Genomic DNA, 23521 nt, shown 5'->3' with positions numbered 1-23521 from the left:
CGTATTTTTTTTTTTTTTTTTTTTTTTTTTTTTTTTAAACGCTCTTGGAAATCTCGCGATGGAGGGAGGAGGAGGTGAGGCTGGAGCGGCATGGTGGGCTCCTGCGGGCGTGAGAAGGGGTGCGGGCGGGCCGGGGGGCTCGCGGTCAGCTGAGGTCTCCACTGTCGAGTTGGTGACCGGGTGCGGGCGGCTGCCCTGGCCTCCAGCCTGGCGTTCGGTGCCCAGAGCTCCTGGCCGCCGCGCCGTGCCCGCGCCGGTTCTGGCGATCCTTGGCGGCGGGCGCGTTTCCCCAGAGACTGTTGTAGGCTACTTAGTGCAAGTCACTCAGCCTTTAGCACGATCTTAAGGAATAGGGATAGTGGAGGCACACTGATGGATTGGAATCGCAGTTCTGCCGCTCTTCCTAGCTGTGGCTTTGGGGAAGTCCCTTAACTTCTTTGTCCCTCGGGTTCCCTGTCTGCAAAGTGACGGTGGTAACAGTAGTGCCTACCTTACAGGGCTGCTGTGAGATTCAAGGAGAACGGTGCCTGGCAAGCTGAACACAGTGTTGGTAAATAAATTAACCTTTTGCACAAATGGTTCAGTAACTTGCCACTGTTATACAGCTAGTAAGAAACAGTTACACAGCCTGATGCAATGCGTCCCACACTCTTTTTTTTTTTTTTTTTTTGAGACAAGACTGTTGCCCAGGCTGGAGTGCAGTGGCGCGGTCTCGGCTCACTGCAGCCTCTGCCTCCCGGGTTCCAGTGATTCTCGTGCCTCAGCCTCCCAGGCAGCTGGGACTACAGGCACAGACCACCACGCTCGCTAACTTTTGTATTTTTAGTAGAGACGGCGTTACGCCGTAGTGGCCAGGCTAGTCTCGAACTGCAGACCTCAAGTGATAATACCCGTCTAGGTCTCCCGAAGTGTTGGGCATGAGCCACCGCGGTGCCCGGCAGGTCCCACTCTTAAGCCCTGTATTATGCTGCCTCAGAAAGATCTTGGCAACCGCAGCTGTCCTCTAAAGCTCTCATGCTGCCTTCCTCCCCGCCCTCCAAGATCATGACTTAATATTTGATAGGTTTAGATTTATTTGTTGAAGGTTTCCAGCCTTGCTTCTCCCCTACTGCCATAGGCAGGGACTTAACTAATAAAGTTGTATTATTCCCAGACTTTATTAGGCACCCACTAAATGCTGAAATGAATACATGCACTGTAACATTTGACCCTGGCCTGAAACTCAAGAACAGACTTGGCGACTGTTCCCACCTACTCCGGGGGCTGAGGCAGGAGGATGGGTGGAGCCCAGGAGTTCAGTTTACAGTGCGCTATAATCGCACCAGTGCACTCCATCCTGGGCGACAGAGCGAGATTCTGTCTCTAAGACAAAACAGGGAGGACTGACTTTGTCATGGGATGGTTGGTGATCTGTTGACTCTTCATGCTTGCAATACTTACGCGCTAGACGTAGAGTAACACTTGAAGGACATTTTAGATTTTGAAGTCAGGTCTTATTTCACGTTACCTTTACCAATTCAGTGTTTCCTCATTAAAAATGCTGACTTCTGCAATTCATTTGGCTCCTTCGATTGTTGTGAAAAATAGAATGTCCTATGGCATCCTCTGTGTAGTTTATTCCCTGTCAAAACACTGGGGAGCGAGAGAGGATTTTTCCTAATATCAATAGCTCATGTATGTCAAAAGGACACAAATGACATTAGACTAGTATAAGAAAGGGTTCGTAAGGACATAAGAATATATGCTAAAGGGACATAACATATGCTGTAGTTATTAAACACGTATGCACATACAAGTGCACAATGAACAGTCCTTAAGAGTTGTGACATTCTGATATAAGCCCGCTTTAAACACGTGGCTAGTTACTATTCCAAACAGGCTCCTTCTCTCTTCCTGGCCTTTTTCTTTTGGCTTGAACTTGGATAAGAACCTTGAGTACCTTATTGTACATCTGTCACTGCCTCTAGCTTCAGTTGATCCAAATCTGCCACTGAAAATTGAAGTTTTCAACCAATATTAGAAGTCAGTAAGCAAGCAGGGCCTGGACACAGTAGAAGTTAACCTCATCCTGTGTTTGACTTTCAAGGATAGACTCCTAAGTGCTCAATGAAAGTAGCCAGTGGCCACCGCAGCCGTTATTTAATAGAATGGCTCCTTGTTCCAAAGAACACCTGACAGAAATTTCTTGCCATTTATATATAGGATAGTCTGGGAGTCTGAACATGTTCCATTAGAAGGATTTGTAGAAACAGTCTTGATTTTAGTTTTGAATATTAAGGGCCTGATTTTCACTGATAAGAATCAATACAGGGCCTGGCATGGAGGCACTTTGGGAGGCTGAGGCGAGAGAATTGCTTGAGCCCAGGAGTTTTGAGACCAGCCTGGGCAACATAGGGAGACCCTGTCTCTATAAAAAAAAAAAAAAAAAAAAAAAAAAAAATTAAAAACATTAGCTGGGTGTGGTGGCATGTGCCTGTAGTCCCAGCTACTTGGGAGGCTGAAGTGGGAGGATCGCTTGAGCCTGAGAGGTCAAGGCTATGGTGAGCTGTGATTGTGCTACTGCACTCCAGCCTGGACGACAAAGTGAGACCCTATTTCAGAAAGGAATCAATTGTTTTTGCTGAAGGGAGCTAACAATGTAGTCCTATATTGGATGTACTCCTCTACTGGATGTACATAGTAACTCTTTCCAAAGCTCTGGCAATGGGTATGGATCTTGATTTCCCCATGCGAATGTTTGTGACATTGCAAGACTTGCAGGCATCAAAACTTGGGACAGAAAATAGAATGATTTCATCAAGAGACTCATTGCCTGTGTTGCCTTTCTTAAAAATACAAATATTATAGTGACTTTGCTCAAAAAGTTTCCTCACAGTACACATAGAATAAAATACACATTGAGCTTGGCTTTCAGAGGCCTGCCTTCCTGCTTATCTCTCACTCTGTGCTCCAGAAAGGCTTTCCCTGCCTTCCACACCTTGGTTCCAAGGCTTGCTGCTTCTGGCTCCAGCTCAAATATTCTCTCTGCCAACACCTTCCTGGTCCTATTGTTGGAATCAGTGTTTCCTCCACCTCTCCTGTACACCTGTAGCGTTTTGTTTGTGTTATAGCATTTCTCAGAACCTGACGTGTCTGCCTCTCCTGGACCCCACCTCTCATCTGCCTAGATGGGAGGCTGTGAAGAACAGGAACTTTTTATTATGTCTTTTGCTGGTTGAATTGAACGGTACATATCTACACAGGTTAAATGAAATTTGGGTCATTTGACTTGTGTTTGCTTAATAAACTTGGTGAACAAATGGGTAAACAAAAATACGGCATATCATACAATGGAATATTATTAAGCCATAAAAAGAAAGAACTGATGCAAGTTGCAACATGGATGAATCTTGAAGATATGCTGAGTGAAAAAAGTTAGTTACGGGAGTCCACACACTATACAATTCCATTCCTTTAAGTCCAGAATAGGGGATTTTGTTGTGTTTTTTTTTTTTTTTTTTTTTTTTTTGAGACAGAGTCACAGAGTCTTGCTCTGTCTCCCAGGCTGGAGTGCAGTGATGCGATCTTGGCTCCTCTGTTCACTGCAACCTCTGCCTCCCCGGTTCAAGCGATTCTCTTGCCCCAGCCTCCCAAGTAGCTGGGATTACAGGTGTGTGCCACCATGCCTGGCTAATTTTTTGTTTTTTTTTTTTGTATTTTTAGTAGAGATGTTGTTTCACGATATTGGCCAGGCTGGGCTCAAACTCCTGACGTCAAGTGATCTGCCCACCTTGGCCTCCCAAAGTGCTGGGATTACTGGTGGGAGCCACCGTACCTGGCCCCAGAATAGGGGATTCTTGAGACAAAAAGTAGATTAGTGGTTGCTTAGGGCTGGGGGATAGAGGGTGGATGCGGGGGTGATAGCTAAAGGATAAGGGGTTTCCTCTTGAGGTAATGAAAATGTTCAAAAATTGACTGTAGTGATGGTTGCATATATCTGAATATAAAAAGAAATATTAAATTTTATACTTTAAGTGGGCAAATTGTATGTATATGAATTATATCTCAAAGCTGTTAAAAATTGAGCCCTTCCCTGCAAATGATAGTATTGAGAATAATAATAGCAATGAATAGTCATTACTTAGCCTCTCAGGCTTGTGCTAAATGCTTTGTTTACATTATTTACCTGTTCCAAGAATCCTATGAGGATAGTATTACTGCAAAATCTTTTTTTTTTTTTTTTGAGATGAGGTCTCACTCTGTTACCCAGGTTGGGGTACAGTGGCGTGATCTCGGCTCACTGCAACCTCCACCTCCCAGTCTCAAGCAGTCCTCCCACCTCAGCCTTCCAAGTAGCAGGGACCACAGGTGCACACCTCAAGGCCTGGCTAATTTTTTGTATTTTTGGTAGAGATGAGGTATTGGCATGTTGCCCAGGCTGATCTTGAGCTCCTGAGCTCAGGTGATCCACCCGCCTCAGCCTCCCAAAGTGCTGGGATTACATGTATGAGCCACTGTGCCTGGCCAATTTTGAATTGTGTTTAAACAAATTATTTCTAAATTTTACCAAGGAGAAAGCCATGCCTTAGTAACAACTTAACTTGTGTTAAACAACTAATTAAGTTCTGAGACTCCAGAACTGTGTGACCCAAATCTTCTTAACTGCTGTACTGTACAATTGGAATGTCCACAAGATAATTTCTTTATAGAGGGCCTGACAAATGTGCCTTGACTTTTCTTTCTTCCTTCCTTCCTTCCTTCTTTCTTTCTTTCTTTCTTTCTTTCTTTCTTTCTTTCTTTCTTTCTTTCTTTCTTTCTTTCTTTCTTTCTTTCTCTTTTTTCTTTTTTTTGATACCAGGGTATTGCTCTGTTGTCCAGGCTGTAATGTAGTGGTGTGATCATGGCTCACTGCAGCTTCAGCCTCCTGGGCCTAAGTGATCCTCCTGTTTCAGCCTCCCAAAAAGCTGGGACTACAAGTGCATGCCACCACACATGGCTAATTTATTTTTTGTAGAGATAGGGTCTTGCTATGTTGCCCAGGCTGCTCTTGAACTCCTGGCCTCAAGCAATCCTCCTGCCTCGGCCTTCCAGAATGCTGGGATTATAGGCATGAACCGCTGTGCCTGGCCGACTTTTCTTAAATAATTAAATGCATGACTACCACTTTAGCAAGTGGAGGCATACCTGGTTTTATTGCACTTTGCAGGTAGTGCCCTTTTTTTGTTGTTGTTGTTAGAGATGGGATTTTGCTATTATTGCCCAGGCTAGTCTCAAACTCCTGGGCTCAAGCAATCTTCTGGCCTCAGCCTCCTAAGTAGCTGAGATTACATGTGTGAACCAACATGCCCCATTCAGTAAGGTGCTTCTTACAAATGGAAGGTTTATGGCAGCCCTACATGGAGCAAGTCTGTTGACACCATTTTTTCAACAGCATCATGCTCACTTTTTGTCTCTGTGTCACATTTTGTAATTCTTGCAATATTTCAAATTTTCCACTATTTTTATGTCTGTTATGGTGATCTATGATCAGAGATTTTTGATGTTTCTATTGTAAATGTTTTGGGGCTCTGCAAGCCATGCCCAAATAAGGGTGAACTTAATCGATAAATGTGTGTGTTCCTACTGCTGCACTGGCCATTCCTCCATCTCTCTCCATCTCCTTGGGCCCTCCTATTTCCTGAGACACAACAACATTGAAATTAGGCTGATTAATAACCCTATAATGGGCTCCAAGTGTTCAAGTGAATGAGTCACACTTCTACCATTTTAAATCAAAAGCTAGAAATTATTAAGCTTAGTGAAGAAGGCATGTGGAAAACTGAAATAGACTGAAAATTAAGCCTCTGGCATCAAACAGTTAGCCAAGTTGTGAATGCAAAGAAAAAGTTCCTGAAGGAGATTAAAAGTGCTACTCCAGTGAACACGCAAATCATAAGAAAGTGAAACAGCTTTATTGCTGATACGGAGAAAGTTTGAGTGGTCTGGATAGAAAATCAAACCAGCCACAGCATATCTTTAAGCCAAAGCCTAATCTAGAGCAAGGCCCTAACTCTTTTCAGTTCTCTGAAGGCTGAGAGAAGTGAGGACGGTGCAGAAGAAAAGTGTGAAGCTAGCAGTGGTAGGTTCATTAGGTTTAAGGAAAGAGCAGCCATTTCCAGAGCATGAAAATGCAAGGTGAAGCAGCAAGTGCTGATGGAGAAGCCGCAGCAAGTTATCCAGAAGATCTAGCTAAGATTGTTGATGAAGGTTGCTACACTAAACAGATTTTCCTTTTTTTTTCTTTTCTTTTTTTTTCTTTTGAGACAGAGTCTCGCTCTGTCACCCAGGGTAGAGTGCAGTGGCCTGATCTTGGCTCACTGCAACCTCTGCCTCCTGAGTTCAAATGATTCTCCTGCCTCAGCCTCCTGAGTAGCTGGGATTACAGGCGCACACCACCACGCCTGGCTAATGTTTGTATTTTTAGTAGAGACAGGGTTTCGCCATGTTGGTCAGGCTGGTCTTGAACTTCCGACCTTGTGATCCACCCACCTCAGCCTCCCAAAGTGTTGAGATTACAGGCGTGAGCCACTGTGCCTGGCCAACAGATTTTCAGTATGGATGAAACAACCTTCTATTGGAACCTAAAGAGAAATCAATGCCTGGTTTCAAAGCTTCAAAGAATAAGCTGACTCTCTTGTTAGGGGTCAGTGCAGCTGGTGACTTTAAGTTGAAGCCAGTGCTCACTGGCCATTCTGAAAATCACAGAGTCCTTAGGAATGATGCTAAATCTACTCTGCCTTGCTCTATAAATGGAACAACAAAGCCTGGATGACAGTACCTTTCTTTACAGCATGATTTTTGAATATTTTAAGCCTACTGTTGAAACCTACTGATCAGAAAAAGGATTCCTTTCAAAATATTACTGCTCATTGATAATGCACCTAGTTACTACTCAGGTGCTCTGGTGGCAGTGTACAAGCACATGAATGTTGTTTTCATGCCTGTCAACACAGCATTCATTTTGTAGCCCAAGGATCAAGGGGGTAATTTTGACTTTTAAGTCTTGTTATTTAAGAAATACATTTCGCAAGGCTAGAGATGAAATAGATAGTGATTACACTGATGGATCTGGGCAAAGTCAATTCAAAACCTTCAGGAAAGGATTCACCATTCTAGATGCCATTAATAACATTCATGATTCATGGGAGGAGGTCGAAGTACCAACATTAATAGGAGTTTGGAAGAAGTTGATTTCAATCCTCATGGATGACTTTGAGACTTAAGTGGAGGAAGTAACTGCAGATGTGGTCGAAATAGCAAGAGAATTAGAAGTGGAGCCTGAAGATGAGACTGAGTTGCTGCAACCCCATGATAAAATATCAGTGGATGAGAAGTTGCTTTTTATGGATGAGCAAGGGAAGTTGTTTCTTGAGGTGGAATCTACTACTAGTGAGGATGCTGTAAACATTGTTGAAATGATGACGAAGAGTTTAGAATATTTTATAAACTTAGTTGATAAAGTAGTGGCAGAGTTTGAGAAAATTGACTCCAAATTTGAAAGAAATTCTACTGTGGGTAAAATGCTGTCAAACAGCATCACATGCCGCAGAGCAATCTTTCATGAAGGGAAGAGTCTATCAATGCAGCAAACTTCATTGTTGTCTTATTTTTAAAAATTGCCTCAACCACCCCAGCCTTCGGCAACCACCACCCTCATCAGTGAGCAACCATTAACGTCAAGGCCAGGTCCTACGCCAGTGAAAAGATTATGACTCACTGAAGGCTCAGATGATCATTAGCATTTCTTAGCAATAAACTATTTTTTAAAAATTAAAAAAAAATTTTTTGAAGATAAATCAGACCAAAATGTCAAGCAATAAAGGATTTTAAAATTAAGGTACATACATTGTTTTTGAACAGTGCAATTGCGCACATAATAGGCTCCAGTATAGTGTAAACATAACTTTATATACAGTGGGAAACCAAAAATGTTTGTGTAACTTGCTTTATGGCAATACTCACTTTATTGCAGTGGTCTGGAACTAAATATTTCCAAGGTATGCCTGTAAGTTCCTCCGTAAAATGCCAAAATTATAACTGAAATTATTTAGAGCTTTTGCTTTCTATCAAATGCCATCACCTTCTTAAAGTTAATTTTCTTTACCACCATCACTAGCATTAATACTAGCACTAGCACTAGTAGCATTCTTCCTCCCACCGCCGCCTCCCCCAACCCAGTTGGTTTTCCACTATGAAATCAGCTTTACAACTCATTTTAAGGGGCTTCAGGAATCAAGAACAAAGCTGCTCTGAATGGGGGATGCTGGCGATTGGCTGGCTGCCCTGAGGGTGACCCACTGCTGTGTGTCAGCTTTCTGTGTGTCTTGGGTTCAAATTTGTACTGCACTAGAATAGATTGCCATAGTTCACGGGTGTGGTGGGAAGAAAAATGTCCTCTCCAGGAACGTCCACATTCTAATTCCTGCACCTGTACAGATGTAATCAATGGTCTTGAGATGGGAGATTATTTTGGATTATTTATGTGGGCCGAGTATTATCATGAGGGTTCCTATAAATTAAGACGGAGCCAGGCATGTGAGAGAAGGTGATGTCAGGACAGAAGCAGAGATTGGAATGATGTGGGATCAAGAGCCTAGGAATGTGGGCAGCCTCTGGAAGCGGGAAGAGACAAGAAAACCTGCCCGAGGGCCCCCAGAAGGAGCGCAGGCCTGCCAATTCATTTCAGACTGACCTCCAGAACTGTATGATAATAAATGGTGATTTTCTTTTCTTTTTTTTTTTTTTTTTTGACATGGAGTTTCACTTTTGTTGCCCAGGCTGCAGTGCAATGGTGTGATCTCGGCTCACTGCGAGCTCTGCCTCCCGGGTTCAAGCGATTCTCCTGCCTCAGCCTCCCAAGTAGCTGGGATCACAAGCATGCACCACCACACCTGGCTAATTTTGTATTTTTAGTAGAGATGGGGTTTCTCTATGTTGGTCAGGCTGGTCTTGAACTCTCAATCTCAGGTGATCTGCCTGCCTTGGCCTCCCATAGTGCTGGGATTATAGGCGTGAGCCACTGCGCCTGGCCATAAATGGTGTTATTTTTAGCCACTAATTTTGTGGCAATTTCTTACAGCAGTTACAGGAAACCTATAACTGCATTCGACCCTGTTCTAAGTGCTTTACCTCCATCCACTCATTTCCTCCTCACAATATCCCTGTGACCCCCACTTTGCAGATGAGAAAACAGGTTCAGCAAGGACAAGGGATTCAGGGTCCCATCATTAGTGAGGTGGCAGAGCTGGGATCCTAACTTTGGCTGGCTCTGGAGGAGTCCTGCGTTTACCTCCTGTGCTGTGCTCCTCATTAATCAATTTTAAAATCAATTTCAAGTCAATATTAATTTCAAAATCTTGAGATCCCATTTAAATGCATTTTAAAGGACAAATCTCAAAAGGATATTTAAGGTACCGTTCATTTCTTTGTAATCAGTGATTGGGGTCTGCATTATTTTATGTTTATGATAGTACTAAAATGATGATCTTATTTTTTATTCTTTTTTTTTGTTTGTTTTTTTGAGACGGAGTCTCACTCTGTCACCCCGGCTGGAGTGCAGTGGTGCTATCTTGGCTCACTGTCAGCTCTGCCTCCCGGATTCATGCCATTCTCCTGCCTCGGCCTCCCAAGTAGCTGGGACTACAGGTGCCCGCCACCAGGCCCGGCTAATTTTTATTTTCGTATTTTTAGTACAGACGGGGTTTCACCATGTTAGCCAGGATGGTCTCGATGTCCTGACCTCGTGATCCGCCCTCCTCGGCCTCCCAAAGTGCTGGGATTACAGGCTTGAGCCACCACGCCTGGCCTTATTTTTTATTCTTTTTGGATCTGCTGTAAAAGTCTCTTTATAACCATACTTATTTAAGATATTTGGTAAAACCTGATTTTTGTCTCTTCTATTACTTTAAAATTTCATTGGTGAAACTGGATTGTAGTTGCCAGACCAGATTTGATGTGGAATCCTTTAATTCTACTTGAAATTGGGTAATAATTAGATGTCTTTATGCTTATTTGTTTATGAGGCTTTGTTAGTTCATAACATAAAAATATGTAGTGCATGATTAAAACTTGTACTAATGGATATTAAATTAATAAATTACTCAATAAGTTTGAATACATTGTTTTCTAAGGATGACTCCTAGACGCACAAAAAATCAATATGTTGGAAAGAAAAGATTTTAGTCTTCTTGTAGTATTGAATAATGTTCTTCAAAATATCTTAATAGGATTTAGAACTTATTGTGGGATCCTACACTTGACATTTAGCTTGTATTCAGCTAAATTGTTCTTTAAAAAGCATGAGTTTATTTGTCAATGAGAATTGTAGAAAAAAATACTGTCTTGGATTTCAGATTTGGTGCTACATGTGTCTTTTCTGCTTGCTTTCAATCTAGGTGTACCCCTAGAAACACTTAAAGAAGAAAGTCAGTCAAGACATGCTCTACCTGCAAGTTTTGAAGCCAACAGTTTGCAGAAAAGCAACTGGGGTTTCTTACTTACTGGGCTTGTGGGTGGGACCCTGGTGGCTGTGTATGCTGTAGCCACACCGTTTGTAACGCCAGCCCTTCGAAAAGTCTGTTTGCCGTTTGTACCTGCAACTGCAAAGCAGATTGAAAATGTTGTGAAAATGTTGCGATGCCGAAGAGGATCCCTTGTAGACATTGGTAGTGGCGACGGACGCATTGTGAGTTCCGCTAAAACATTTTAAGGTTTGGAGCCAGAACTTAAAATTTTTGCTTTACATTTAATAAGGCTACACAAAGACTTACTAAATCTGACAGCTTGAAAGAGTGCTCATTTCATGTTTGTTTGACCAAACTATTAAACTACCAGCGTATTTGGAATTCATTTTTCCCAGATTTAATTTGTTCTTAAAGGAGGAAGTATGCTGTAGACATGCCAGGTGAAAAAGAACAGTTAACTGGTAATTATCAAATTGTCTGTTAAAATACGTAGGCCGACAGAGGTGGCATGAGAAGAAACATGTTAAATCATGGTGTTTCACTCCTTTACATTTTTGCCCCATAGTTGTTTGCTTCTATATTTGTCTGTATTTATCCATGTATTATAAGTAATAATTCCTGTGGGGTAATATAGAGTTAAAATAAGAAAGAGCCAGTGATTAACCCTCACTAAGCTGAAGATCAGACTTCTTATGAACTTCTCTCACTTGACCCCAGTTGGGCACCTATAAATAAAGACAAAAGGCCACTGACGGGCAAGTGGGTGTCTCAGAGCAGGTTCCTCTGTGGGCAGGGTGGCACCATCCTTGGCTTCATCCCAATGATGAGCTGAAAAGTTCCAGCAGCAGTGGGAAAGGCTGGTGCTATGAAGCATTTAGTGTGAAGGCCAGCAGGGCTCTATCACCAGCTCCTGCAGACATAGAGACTGATTTTGTGATTCTGAGCTAGAATAATCAGGAGGAGTTTAGAAAGTTAAGATATTTTTAATTTAACTTTTTTTTTTACTTTTAAAATTGTGTTGATAGACATACCGTAGTGTTTACCATCTTAACCATGTGCAGGTGTATGGTTCAGGGTATGAAGCGTATTCACGTTGCCATGCCACCATCACCACCACCCATCTCCAGAGCTCTTTTCATCTTGCAAAACTGAAACTCTGCCCTGATTAAATAATAACTTTCTGTTCCCCTCCTCCCCTCACCCTCTGGGAGCCACTATTTGTTTCTAAGATATTTATTAGTGGCTGGGTACGGTGGCTCGTGCCTGTAATCCCAGCACTTTGGGAGGCTGAGGTGGGCAGATAACGAGGTCAGGAGTTCAAGACCAGCCTAACCAACATGGTGAAATCCTTTCTCTACTAAAAATACAAAAATTAGCTAGGCATGGTGGCGCATGCCTGTAATCCCAGCTACTCAGGAGGCTGAGGCAGGAGAATCGCTTGAACCCAGGAGGCGGAGACTGCAGTGAGCCAAGATCATGCCACTGCACTCCAGCCTGGGTGACAGAGCGAGACTCCGTCTCAAAAGAAAAAAAAAAATAAATTTATTAGTCAGTTTTCATGCTGCTGATAAAGCCATACCCGAGACTGGGCAGTTTACAAAAGAAAGAGGTTGATTAGACTTAGTTTCACATGGCTGGGGAGGCCTCACAATCATGGGGGAAGGTGAAAGGCAAGGAGGAGCAAGTCATGTCTTACATGGATGGTGGCAGGCAAGGAGAGAGCTTGTGCAGGGAAATTCCTCCTTATAAAACCATTAGATCTTGTGAGACTTATTCACTGTCATGAGAATAGCATGGGAAAGACCTGCCCCCGTTATTCAGTTACCTCCCGCCAGGTCCCTCCCATAACACATGGGAATTCAAAATGAGATTTGGGCGGGGACACAGAGCCAAACCATATCAAGAAATCAAAGAGAAAATTTTAAAATCCAGATTTGAATGCTTTACGTATTTGAACAGTATCTTTGTGGTTTCCGAGGAAATGTTTTCTTGGAGCACTGCAGTTACTTGGGAACCATCTTAGGTGGGACAGCTGAGTCAAGGGATGCTCCCTGAAAGAATGGGGCAGGACAGAATGGGCAGAGAGAACCCTGGACTGCCTCACACCTCTCCAACTCTCCAGAGGCCGGTGGGATTCCACAGTTGACGTTATTGGGATTCATTTCATTTTACTTTTACCTTTTTTCAGTTTTGAGTGAACAGTCATTAACTACAAAGGAAATATGTAACTAATTGCAGACTTTTCATTGACAGGTTATTTTTATTGCATATTATTACTTGCTGACAAAACCATCCTCCTAGACACATTCATTTCACTGCTGCTGTGCTAGCCCACTGATGGAGAGATGCAGTGGATTTTCAGCAGTGTTTTGTTGGACCTCCCTGGGGGTTGGCTGACCTAGAATCAATTATGGAGGTGTTCAAAGTGAACCTGAATGTCTGTTCTGATACTTGAGGTGAAATCTTTAACCAATCAAGAAAACTAAGTTACGTGGGTTGACTGTTACCTTGTCCACAAAGCTGTATCACTTTAGAGACACATTTTTAAATGAGGTCTTAGTCACAGGAGGCGTTTTTTGATTGGATGTTTAAACCGTCGATAGGAAATATTCATATTGTTTGACCATGTATGTTCATTTTTTCTTCTTATTTTGAATAAATCCTGCCTCTCTCCACAGGTCATAGCGGCTGCGAAGGAAGGGTTCACAGCAGTTGGTTATGAATTAAACCCATGGCTAGTTTGGTACTCCAGATACCGCGCTTGGCGAGAAGGTGTGCATGGTTCTGCCAAATTTTATATTTCGGATTTGTGGAAGGTATGTAAGGCAGAGAATGGCCCTAGAGAGATCCAAGGGAAAATTTTATTATTCAAAATTAGTATGACTGAAAACTGAAAAATTTATTAAAAGAAAAATAATTAAAATCCAAGTGAATATTCTGGCATAATGAAATGTGTAACATTGATACATTTTACAAATAGTCTCCTTTAGAGAGAAGTTTAAGGTTTTTATGTGATAGGTCTTGTGAATTCCAAGAATTTATTTACTAAATTAAAATGTTGTCGTTTCTGTTTCTTATAAAATAATGAGATTTTTCATCTCATTTGGAAATCCTATAAGTTATTATTGATAAATATTAGACTTTTCCATTTGTGTGCCTGTGTGTGTGTGTGTATGCATATTCGTATATTTAGAGAGACACAGAGATGGTTGCTAGAGAATCATGCTGTCATGGTTATTTCATATCCTCATAAAGTATAAGATACTTCCAAATTTATTTGTACGCTAAAAACTCTAAAAGTGCCCTGTAATTTTGCTTTAGGAATGTTCCATAAAATGCTTTTTCTTAAATAAGAATTTTCCATTGTAATAGTGTCATCAGTAGCTTACAAAAATTCACTTGAGTTTTGCTTGCATTGTTTTTTTATGCCGTATGTGCATAAACGATCTCTCTATAGAGTAAATAAGGCTTTTATTGGGCAATAAGAATTTTAACTGGCAAAGCACATTTCCCCCCAGTTTTTCAACTAAAGACCATTTTATTGTACTTTTTTATATAGTATTTTAGAGAAGAAGAGGGGGATTCAAATTTTAAGGATGGTTCAACAACAACAAAACACAGATGGTTCTGCAGTCTCTTGTGTTCTGGTGAAGCTGGTGGTGTAGAGTGGACTGGTGTGGGAACACGTGGCCCTGGTGCCACCAGCTGGTCACAGTGGGGTCACAGTGTGGTCACTAGCTGTCTGACACCTGATCACTGGGGCGAGCCCTGCATGGAGTTGCCCTGAGGATGAGATGGGATGACTTACAGGGAAGCATGTGGAAAACTGTAATGGATTGAATTAAAATGAATGAGAGCATGAACATGTCATTTTTTTCCTTGTGAAATCTTAAGGAGAGCCGCTGTTTTTAGGAGTTTGTCAAAACCCACCATTTGGTAAAATGGAAAACTGCTCTCCGTTTCTGTGAAACAGGTTAAGCTTAACGTTTGGCTTTTTGCACGTAATCTACCGATTCTTTTCCCACTTGTTCAGGTTACTTTTTCGCAGTACTCGAACGTTGTTATTTTCGGTGTGCCTCAAATGGTGAGTACGCACTTTCCTGCTCTCTGTTTGGGGTTAGATGATGTTGAAGGCCCTTCCAGCCACAACACCACCACTCACCCGTGTGACGGTGATGGCCTCCCAGAGATTTTAGGGAACACTAGGTTTCAGTTCATTGATTTAATAAAATACTCCAGAGTCTTAGAAGTTTAATCATAAAAGATTCAGTCATACTTTTAAACTTTGGCTTCAGATGAAATTCTCAATGATTTCCCTAAGCCTTAAACATTCCAGTTTGGAAACTGCTTTCTGAGGTCCCCGTGTGTAACGTAGTTTGCAGTTTTCACAGCCGCTCACTTCCACTTCGCTGAAATCACTCTGGAAAGTTAATGGGATGTTCCCTCTGAATTGATCATTCCTCCCATTTGGAAGGAAGATAATTTTCTGGGTGGATGAGCATTGAGTAGTTTCAGTTTACCTCAGTTTACTGATTTGCTAAAGAATGGCGTATTGAACTTTGATTATGTACTTTCAAAAGTGAAAATGCCACAGTATTGTACTGAAAATGGCCCTCCTTAGCCTTTGGAAGGGTGGTCATGGTGGGAAGCTTTTACTGTATTGCTGGTGCACAGACCATGGAAAGAAATCCCTTTTCACTTTTCAAAGTCTAACATTGTAGCCATAATAAAATTGGCAGAATTGGATGTTTGCTAAAATGCTGTGATATAGCTGATAGGGTTTTAATTTTTTAAAAAGACAATTTACCTTTTTTTATTTTGTTTTTTAATTAATACCCAAATTTTTGTATAAGACATTTCAGTGCTTGAGAAATGTATTTCTACTACTAAGACCTTCAGCATAATACCATATTCTTTACTTTTAAAATATAATGTAGAAATGCTTTTATAAAATATTCTTTTTTTTGAGCCAGGGTCTTGCTCTGTTGCCCAGGCTAAAGTGCAGTGGCATGATCTTGGCTCACTGCAACTTCTACCTCCCTGGTTCAAGCAGTTCTCCTGCATCAGCCTCCTGAGTAGCTGGGACTACAGGCACCTGCCACCACGCCCGGCTAATTTTTATATTTTTAGTAGAGGTGGGGTTTTGCCATGTTGGCCAGGCTGGTCTTGAATTCCTGACCTCAAGTGATTTGCCTGCTTTGGCCTCCCAAAGTGCTAGGATTACAGGTGTGAGCCACTGTGCCCGGTCTTGTAAAATGTTCTGGAAAGTGACAGTATCCTGTACATTCATAATTCTCATTAGGCCTAAAATTAAGACCACACTTTGGTATTCAGCCTTTTCTTATAGGAGTGAAATGAGGTAGAAGGGCACACTCCCTGGTTGTTTTTAAAAAACTGATTGGGATCATAGCTCGATATGTAATTTTGATGGTGATTTATTACCTGTGATGTTTGGGCTTTTGTTCTAAAATGGAATTGTTAGCTTTTTGTAGACAAGTAACTTTAATTTGAATCTATGCTTTATAAAAATAGAACGTTAGCATTTACTGGAAATGCCGTGCGTTGTGGAGAGGCAGGATGATGAAATTGGGGTTACTTGTCCCAGCGGGGGGCAGCAGTGGCCTTTGGTAGTCATTGTCACTCCAGGACCTGTGGAGCCGACTCCGGGTGCTTACCATGTTTGAAGTGGACTGACTCACTTCATGGAGCTGTTCGGTCAGGGGAAATAGGAGTCTTATTATTTATGAATACTTTTGTGATTACTGTCCATTCTTCTGTATGTAGAGAAATCTGAAATAAGGAACATGCAGCATTTCACTATTCCCAAGGAGAAAGGGGAGCAGCTGAAAGATACACAGTGTCCATGTTCCCTGTAATAGGGATTTGGCCAGCTTGCTGTCTCCACGCTGGTGGGTCAGTCAGGGGTGCGGGGGCCGGGATGGCTTCTGTTGGTTTGGAAGGCTGAGTTTTGTGTTTGAAGGGCCCTACTTTCAGCCTTCATCAAGCTATGTCTCAGTGGAGGCCATGAGGGGAGGGGGCGTTTGCTGTGCCAGTCACCATCGCAGCCGTGGCTGGGTGACTCCACAAAGCTGGCATGCCATGTGACGTTCCCTGCTGATGCCCAGGTAGATACTCAGAGAGCCAGGGGAGCCTTGGGGAGGTCCAGAGCCAGGAATCCCTGGGGCTGTAAACCCTCACCCCTGCTTCTGATACCAGACTGATGATCCCTAACAGCTCTGTGCAGTTGTAGCTCAAAATCAGAGGTGCCCTAGCATTTCTACACAGGTACGTATCTATCTACAAAGGAGCAGGAATCCCATCTGGATCTGGTCAAGCCAGTTGTGGGGTTGTGAACATCCACGTTTAACTTGAGCTTATGCACCGAGAGCATCTTTTCAAAGTGCAGAGCAGATCAACCTTGTTCTTGTGTAAAACCCTTCTGTGACTTCCTGCTGTTTTTAGGGATAAGGCCCAAACGCTCACTGTGGCCCTGAGGCTGGCGTGCAGTGGCCCCTGCTCCCCTCCAGCCTCCCCTGGGCCGTGCTGCCCTCAGCGCGCTGCACCAGCCCTCCGTCCTTCTCTCGGCCCCCTGGACCTCACCATTGCTGCTCTTCCCAGAGCCTGGGGCTGTTTCCTTCCTTCTGACTGTGGTCCTCCTGGCTCTGGACTTCATTGAACAGCACTGACCACTCACGGGCCAGCTGTCTTTTCCTCTGCAAGGCAGTCCTTGATGACAGTGAGGCGAGCTCCAGCGGCCTGCTTTGCACTCATATAGTACCTTGTTGCCCTGTCCTTAGATGGGTTATTGTGTGTTTCTTTGTCTGAAGCCTTCGACAGTGCTTGCTGTGTGCAGTGCACCGTCAGCTCAGGGGCAGGGACCAGGCCTTTCTTCTTCTAGCTGGCCCAGGCCTCCAGCACCACAGCACCAGCACAGGCATCACTCAGTAAACGGTTGCTGAATGAATGAATCAATGTGGTCTAAGTATAGCCATTATTTATGCTTTTCCCAGAAAACTGTCTACTTTCATAACTTCAAAGAATGACTAATTTTAGTTACAAATTCTGTTATGAATTTTTTTTTCTTTTTTTTGAGACAGAGTCTCACTCTGTTGCCCAGACTGCAGTGCAGTAGTGAGTGATCTTGGCTCACTGCAGCCCCAGCCTCCTGGGTTCAAGCGATCACCTGTCTCAGCCAGCCAAGTCGCTGGGAATACAGGTGTGTCCACCATGTCCGGCTAATGGTTTTAGTTTTTGTAGGGACGGAGTCTCACTATGTTGCCCAGGCTGGTCTCAAACTCCTGGGCTCAAGCAGTCCTCCCGCTGCAGACTCCCAGTGTGTTGGGATTACAGGCGTGAGCCACCATGCTTGGCTTTTATGAACTGATGAACAAAAATATTATCGTTATGTTCTAGTAAAGAAAAATAACTCATAGCCGAATCACTTTTTCTTCCTTCCTTCCTTCATTCATTTGACAAGTGTGGCCACTATAGCAAGCCCTGTTCTAATCGCTTGGAATACTTCAGTGAGTACAAGAGAAAACACACCTGCCCCAGGTGCTCATATGCTAGTGGGGAGAGCAGATATTACATGAGACGCCTGTAGAAGATGCATCATACAGCAGAAGCAAAAGTGCTGTGGAGCAAAGCAAAGCAAGGGTGGGGTGGGGCAGGGACAGGATCCCTGCAAAGGTGACCTTTGAGGTTAGGGAGGGGGCGTGCAGGGAAGAGCGCCTCGGGCAGGGTGGGGGGCAGTGCGGCAAGCAGGCAGGTGTGACATGAGTGTGCGTGGGGAGGTCAGAGAGGAAGCAGGATGGGAAGGACACCAGCCCTTGGAAGGGCAGGAGCCTTGGGTGAGCAGAGAGGAGTGCAGGGCTGGCTGGGCTTGAGAAGGGTCACAGGCTGCCATGTGGAGGCAGGGGTGGGTACAAGCTGGGAGACAGGTTATAAGCTCTTGCGGGTGTCCAGGCCACAGAGTAGCTGGTGAGAAGCGTCAAATTCTGTGTGCATTGTGAAGATAAAATCCACAGGACTAGATGGCAGATCTAACGTTGGGGAGAGAGACAAAGGCGGGGTCACAGGCAGCCCCAGGGTGTTGGCCCAAGTTACTGGAAGTTTGGAGTTGCCTTGGGAAGTGGAAGCTTGTGTCTAGCACCTTAGACCACGGGGCCATCCTGCCACACACTTGGGGTTGCCTTGAACTATGCTGGGGAAGGTGCAGGCGGAGCTGGCTGGGAAAGTCAGCATGGGCATGTGAAGTTTGGGTGTACATGACATCAGGCTGGCGGTGGTGGGTGAGAAGGAGTCTGGGGTTCGGGCCAGAGGGTGGGCTGGAGATGTAGATTTGTTGGGCATCCGCACAGATGGAGCCTGGGAGTAGCAGAGATTCCCTGGGGAGCACGAGGATGAGCTGTTGAAGGCCTGGGCTCTAGACCCTGGCATTAGAGGTTTGGGAAATTAGGAGCAACCAGTAGGACTTGAGAGGGGAGCCTGGGGAGGAGGAAGTGCCAGGAGTGAGTTACCCTGGTGGCCCAGTGAAACCAGGGTTCCTGGGGGGCAGGGTGTGTAGGTGTGGTGGGGCTGGGTTATCTTATACCTTTGAGAACTGTGTTTAAAGTTTTGTAGACGTAATTAGAATAGGATGAGTTCATGCCACTTTGAAACCTATAATTGTATGAATAATTTTGAATTCCATTAGGCAGACATGACACATCATGGCTTCTCTTTGTGTATGATATCAAGCACCAGATTCTTTGCATATTTATGTGTAATTTAGTCAGTTAATTTCTTATGATGGAAATAGCTCCTTTCATTTTTAGGTTTATCTTGACTTAGCATATGACAATCATTTGGAAATAAAAGAAACTATAAAAGAGAAAAGAATAATAGCATCATGAATAAGTTTACAATTATCCTTTTTATGAACAAAATTACCATAAGAAATCTCTGATATTTTGGAAAAACACATATTGTTTCATTCTTTGCTTATTTAATTTTTCCCTCAAGGAACAGAACTTTTTTTTTTTAATCCTATACTGGCTGTTAAAAGAATAGAAATTTCTCCATCCTTAATAGAATTTATTCTGTGTTATCTTGGCATTGATTCTAATGAAGAATTAGAATTTGGTTCATTCCAACCATCGGTCATGTAGAAGAGTTTTTCTAAGCACTTTTATAAGATATAGGTCAGGAATAAAACCATCATAGAAGCCCTATCAATTTCATCCTGATTTAATCTGTTTCTTTTTAGAGGAGTAATTTTTGCTTAGGTCTTGTTTTCTAAATATCACTTCTCACTAAGAGGAACCAGGAATCTTGGAGAAAAAGGCTGAATCAGGACTGTGGAAGAGAAGATACAAAAGCCAGGAACATTTTATTGAGCCTGAATGTAAGGAAGTGCTCACAATATTTGATAACAGCATGTCCAAAGGACAGAGAAGCCAGCGGCAAGAGCCTCCCAGTGGCCACATTAGGAGAATTGGAGCATTCGAATACACAAGGACAGTAATGGATTATAATCCGTCCAATGAAATAAGAATATAGGTGTTTGTCCTTATAGCAGATTGGTAGGTAAGGAGAGAGAGAGAGGCAGATCAGGTGAGGGGAAAGCCGTTCCTTATGGTAGAGTGCCAACCGTACATCTAGAAGAAAGGACAGAATTAGCAGATTGATTCAGGCCAGAATCATCCGTGAGTGCTACTTCAAGTGTGGGGACTCTCTGATGAGTAACAGGATTTACATCATCCCAAAGCATCTCCCCACACACTACTCATTATAAAAGGAGAAAAAGCAACCACACAATGGAAACACCGGATCCCCCCTTGCCATCATCAAGAGCAGAAGGGCCTCCTGGGTGTCTGTGGAGCCTGGTAAGTTCACAGCCTCACAGGTGGGGTGTTGCCAGAGACCACACACTGCACTGCTCGTGAGCATACATCAGAGGACCCACCGCCAGGGCCACTTTGGTTTTATTGTCACGAAAACCAAAGAAAGACTGAGGAACTGTTTTCCATCCAAGGAGACCAAAGGAATGTTACGGCTAAATGCAAAAATGATCCTGGACTGGATCATACCCTTGGGAAATGTTATACAGAACATTATTGGGACAATGACAGAATCGCAGTGTTATTTGGAATTATTCTATTGGAATACAATGTTAAATTTCCTGAATATAACTGTGCTGGGATTATGTATGAAAATATTTTCTTAGAAAATACACACTGAAGTATTAAGGGAGTAAAGGAGCATATTGTATACAACCTTTTCTCCAGTGGTTTAGGAAAAAAACGTTCAGAGAGAGAGGAAGAGAACAAATGTGACAAAATGTTGAAAATCGGTAAACCCGTAGGCCAGGTGCAGTGGCTCACGCCTGTATTCCCAACACTTTGAGAGGCTGAGGCGGGCAGATGGCTTGAGCTCAAGAGTTCAGGACCAGCCCGGGCAACATGGTAAAACCCCATCTCTACAAAATTAGGAGGTTGAGGTGGGAGGATGGTTTGAGTCCAGGAGGCGGAGGTTGCATTGAGCCAAGATCACACCATTGCAGTCCAGCCTGGGCAATAAATCTTGTCTCAAAAAAAAAAAATTATTTGAACCCAGGTATAGGTATACAGGAGTTCTTTGTTCTGTTATTGCAACTTTTCTAGAAGTTTGAAATCATCCCAAAATAGCAAGTTAAAAGAAGAAAGTAGAAAAAAAAGTATTTTTAGGATGTGAAGATGGTGAAGGTGGTAATATATTTTTAGAATCTGCAGTTAAATTTTTAAGTAGTTGTTAATTTGTTGATGTAATTAAAATATCAATACTTTTAGCAAATAATAAAAACTCTTTATTGGTAGATTGATAATAAAATGGTACAGCGGTGGTATAAGTTAGGCTAACTATCAAGAAATTCATTATCAGTATATTATGGATACATTTTTAAAAATTATGAAATATTTCATGATATTTCCAGTTGGTAGAATTGTGTATATTTTTTCACGGTCTAACTATACCACATTTCATTGGCTGTAGATCTTGATTTTAGGATGCACCATTGCTATTGAGAAACAAAAAAGTTGCTAATTATAATTCTAAGACAATTAGTGTTGTGTGATGTGTCCTGATTTCAGAGATGTTAAAAATGTGGAAAAATGTGGTTGGGCGCAGTGGCTCATGCCTGTAATCCCAGCACTTTGGGAGGCCGAAGTGGGCAGATTGCTTGAGCCCAGGAGTTTGAGACCAGCCTGGGCAACATAACAGGACCCCTCTCTCTTAAAAAATTATGGAAAAATAATGTCTTAAATATATGAGACTAGGTATGTTGAAGTGTTGAAGTAAGTTATTTAAAACTGCTTCTTCTTATAATTACTGCCACATCCTGATTTTATTTAGAAAACAATCTATGATAGACATCTGCTAAAAATGGCATATTTTATAATTAATACTAGAAGATGTTCTTACAACTGCTGTCAGTGTATCTTCTGTATTTCAGTGGATTGTTTGTTCATGTGTTTGTGTCCCAGAGTGCTCTTTTTAACAAGTAGTAATTTTTGCTCAGGTATTTTCAGGGACTCTTAAACATAGAGGAAATTTTGGGATCATTTCCTCTGACTCACTGCTCATTAAAATAATAGCTGTTACTCCCCACAGATGCTGCAGTTGGAGAAGAAACTTGAACTTGAACTTGAGGATGATGCACGAGTCATTGCTTGCCGGTTCCCTTTCCCACACTGGACTCCGGACCACGTCACGGGGGAGGGGATAGACACAGTGTGGGCATATGATGCGAGCACTTTCAGAGGCCGTGAAAAGAGGCCCTGAACATCGATGCATTTCCAGCCGCCCATTCAAGCATAAACCTTACTGAGAGTGCTGTTCTGAAGTGTTGTAGTCGTCCCTGATCTTGTAGAGACTTACAGCTGTGTCCTTAGCAAAGGAGCGTAATTGTCTTTGGTTTGGAATGAGAAATTACTATTACTTTCCTTAACTGTTGGAGAAAACAAACAGAAGAAAAACGGGTAGATTTAAAATCTGCTTTTGATGCTGTTTTCTTAAAAAATGTACTTACTGCCTTTTCGTGCACCTGGATGCATGAAAAGATGAATAAGTGACGGTCATGGTTATGGGTAGGAAAATAAGATGCCAATAGCTCTTCACATTATAAACAATATGGCTTAATGCCTCGATAAGGAGAAATGATTTTTAAAGACAGTATATATTACCAAATGTTTGCAGTCTCCTATAACTTTGTTCATACTTAAGTTGTATCTCTTTCCTTTTTGTACTTCATGGCAAAATTAATTTTCTAAAGGATTCAGAGAGGCGTTTATATTTTGTAACATTTATTAGAAATAATGTGCTCCACTACTAGATTACTGTATTTTATGGAATCTAAGCTGTATGTGTGTACATTTGTGTACATGTATGTGTAAATGTAAGCCCGACGTGGGTTCAGATTCCAGTTTCGTCATCAGCAAGAGGCCTCGGACCCAAAACTTACTGCCTCTGAGTCTTGGCTTTCTGTGTATCTCTGCCATTGGGATAATGGTACACATAACAGTGGACTGGGGACCAATTTCTAAAACTCATGGTACCTAGTCTTTGGTCCATAAATGGTGTTTGTTATTTTAGACACTGAGAAAAATCTTATTCACAGAAGTTGCAGATTATTTCTGCTAGTCACTTTTTTGTTTCTTGAGAGCTGCCACTTATTTAATATTTCTCATTTATGAGAAGAGACTTGACTGATTTAGATAAAAGATGAATTAACGAAAACCTTTGAACGTGAGTAGACAAGCTTCATATATCTGTAAAGTGAATATTGAATGGTAGCTTGAGTCATTTGTACTTAACACGGAAAAGAATTGAACTCCCAGTCATACACCTGTAACTGAAATACCAAACTGTCTTAATGGAGATGTAATGAAGTAAGATGGTCACATCTTTAACTCAACTTATAAAAATTGGTCAGTTTGATAATTTTCATTTAAATGAGTAACATCTGGGGACAAATTCATTTATTCAACAAATATGTATTCAGTATCTACTGTAGAAGAAGCTCT

The 23521-nt window shown here is 42.4% G+C and overlaps 1 protein-coding gene across 1 annotated transcript; it reads left to right on the top strand.

The window, feature by feature from the left end:
- Positions 1–56: 56 nt before the first annotated feature.
- Positions 57–22341, top strand: ATPSCKMT (ATP synthase c subunit lysine N-methyltransferase). Its single transcript, XM_058430223.1, is given in 5 exon segments — positions 57–74; positions 10413–10702; positions 13160–13297; positions 14515–14565; positions 22110–22341. Coding segments are annotated over 5 exon segments (702 nt in total). The 5' UTR covers positions 57–58; the 3' UTR covers positions 22317–22341.
- Positions 22342–23521: the final 1180 nt, after the last annotated feature.

Source organism: Hylobates moloch, unplaced genomic scaffold (genome assembly GCF_009828535.3).
Source record: "Hylobates moloch isolate HMO894 unplaced genomic scaffold, HMol_V3 SCAFFOLD_17, whole genome shotgun sequence".
Taxonomy (NCBI): domain Eukaryota; kingdom Metazoa; phylum Chordata; class Mammalia; order Primates; family Hylobatidae; genus Hylobates; species Hylobates moloch.
This window is presented reverse-complemented; position numbering and strand designations above follow the sequence as displayed.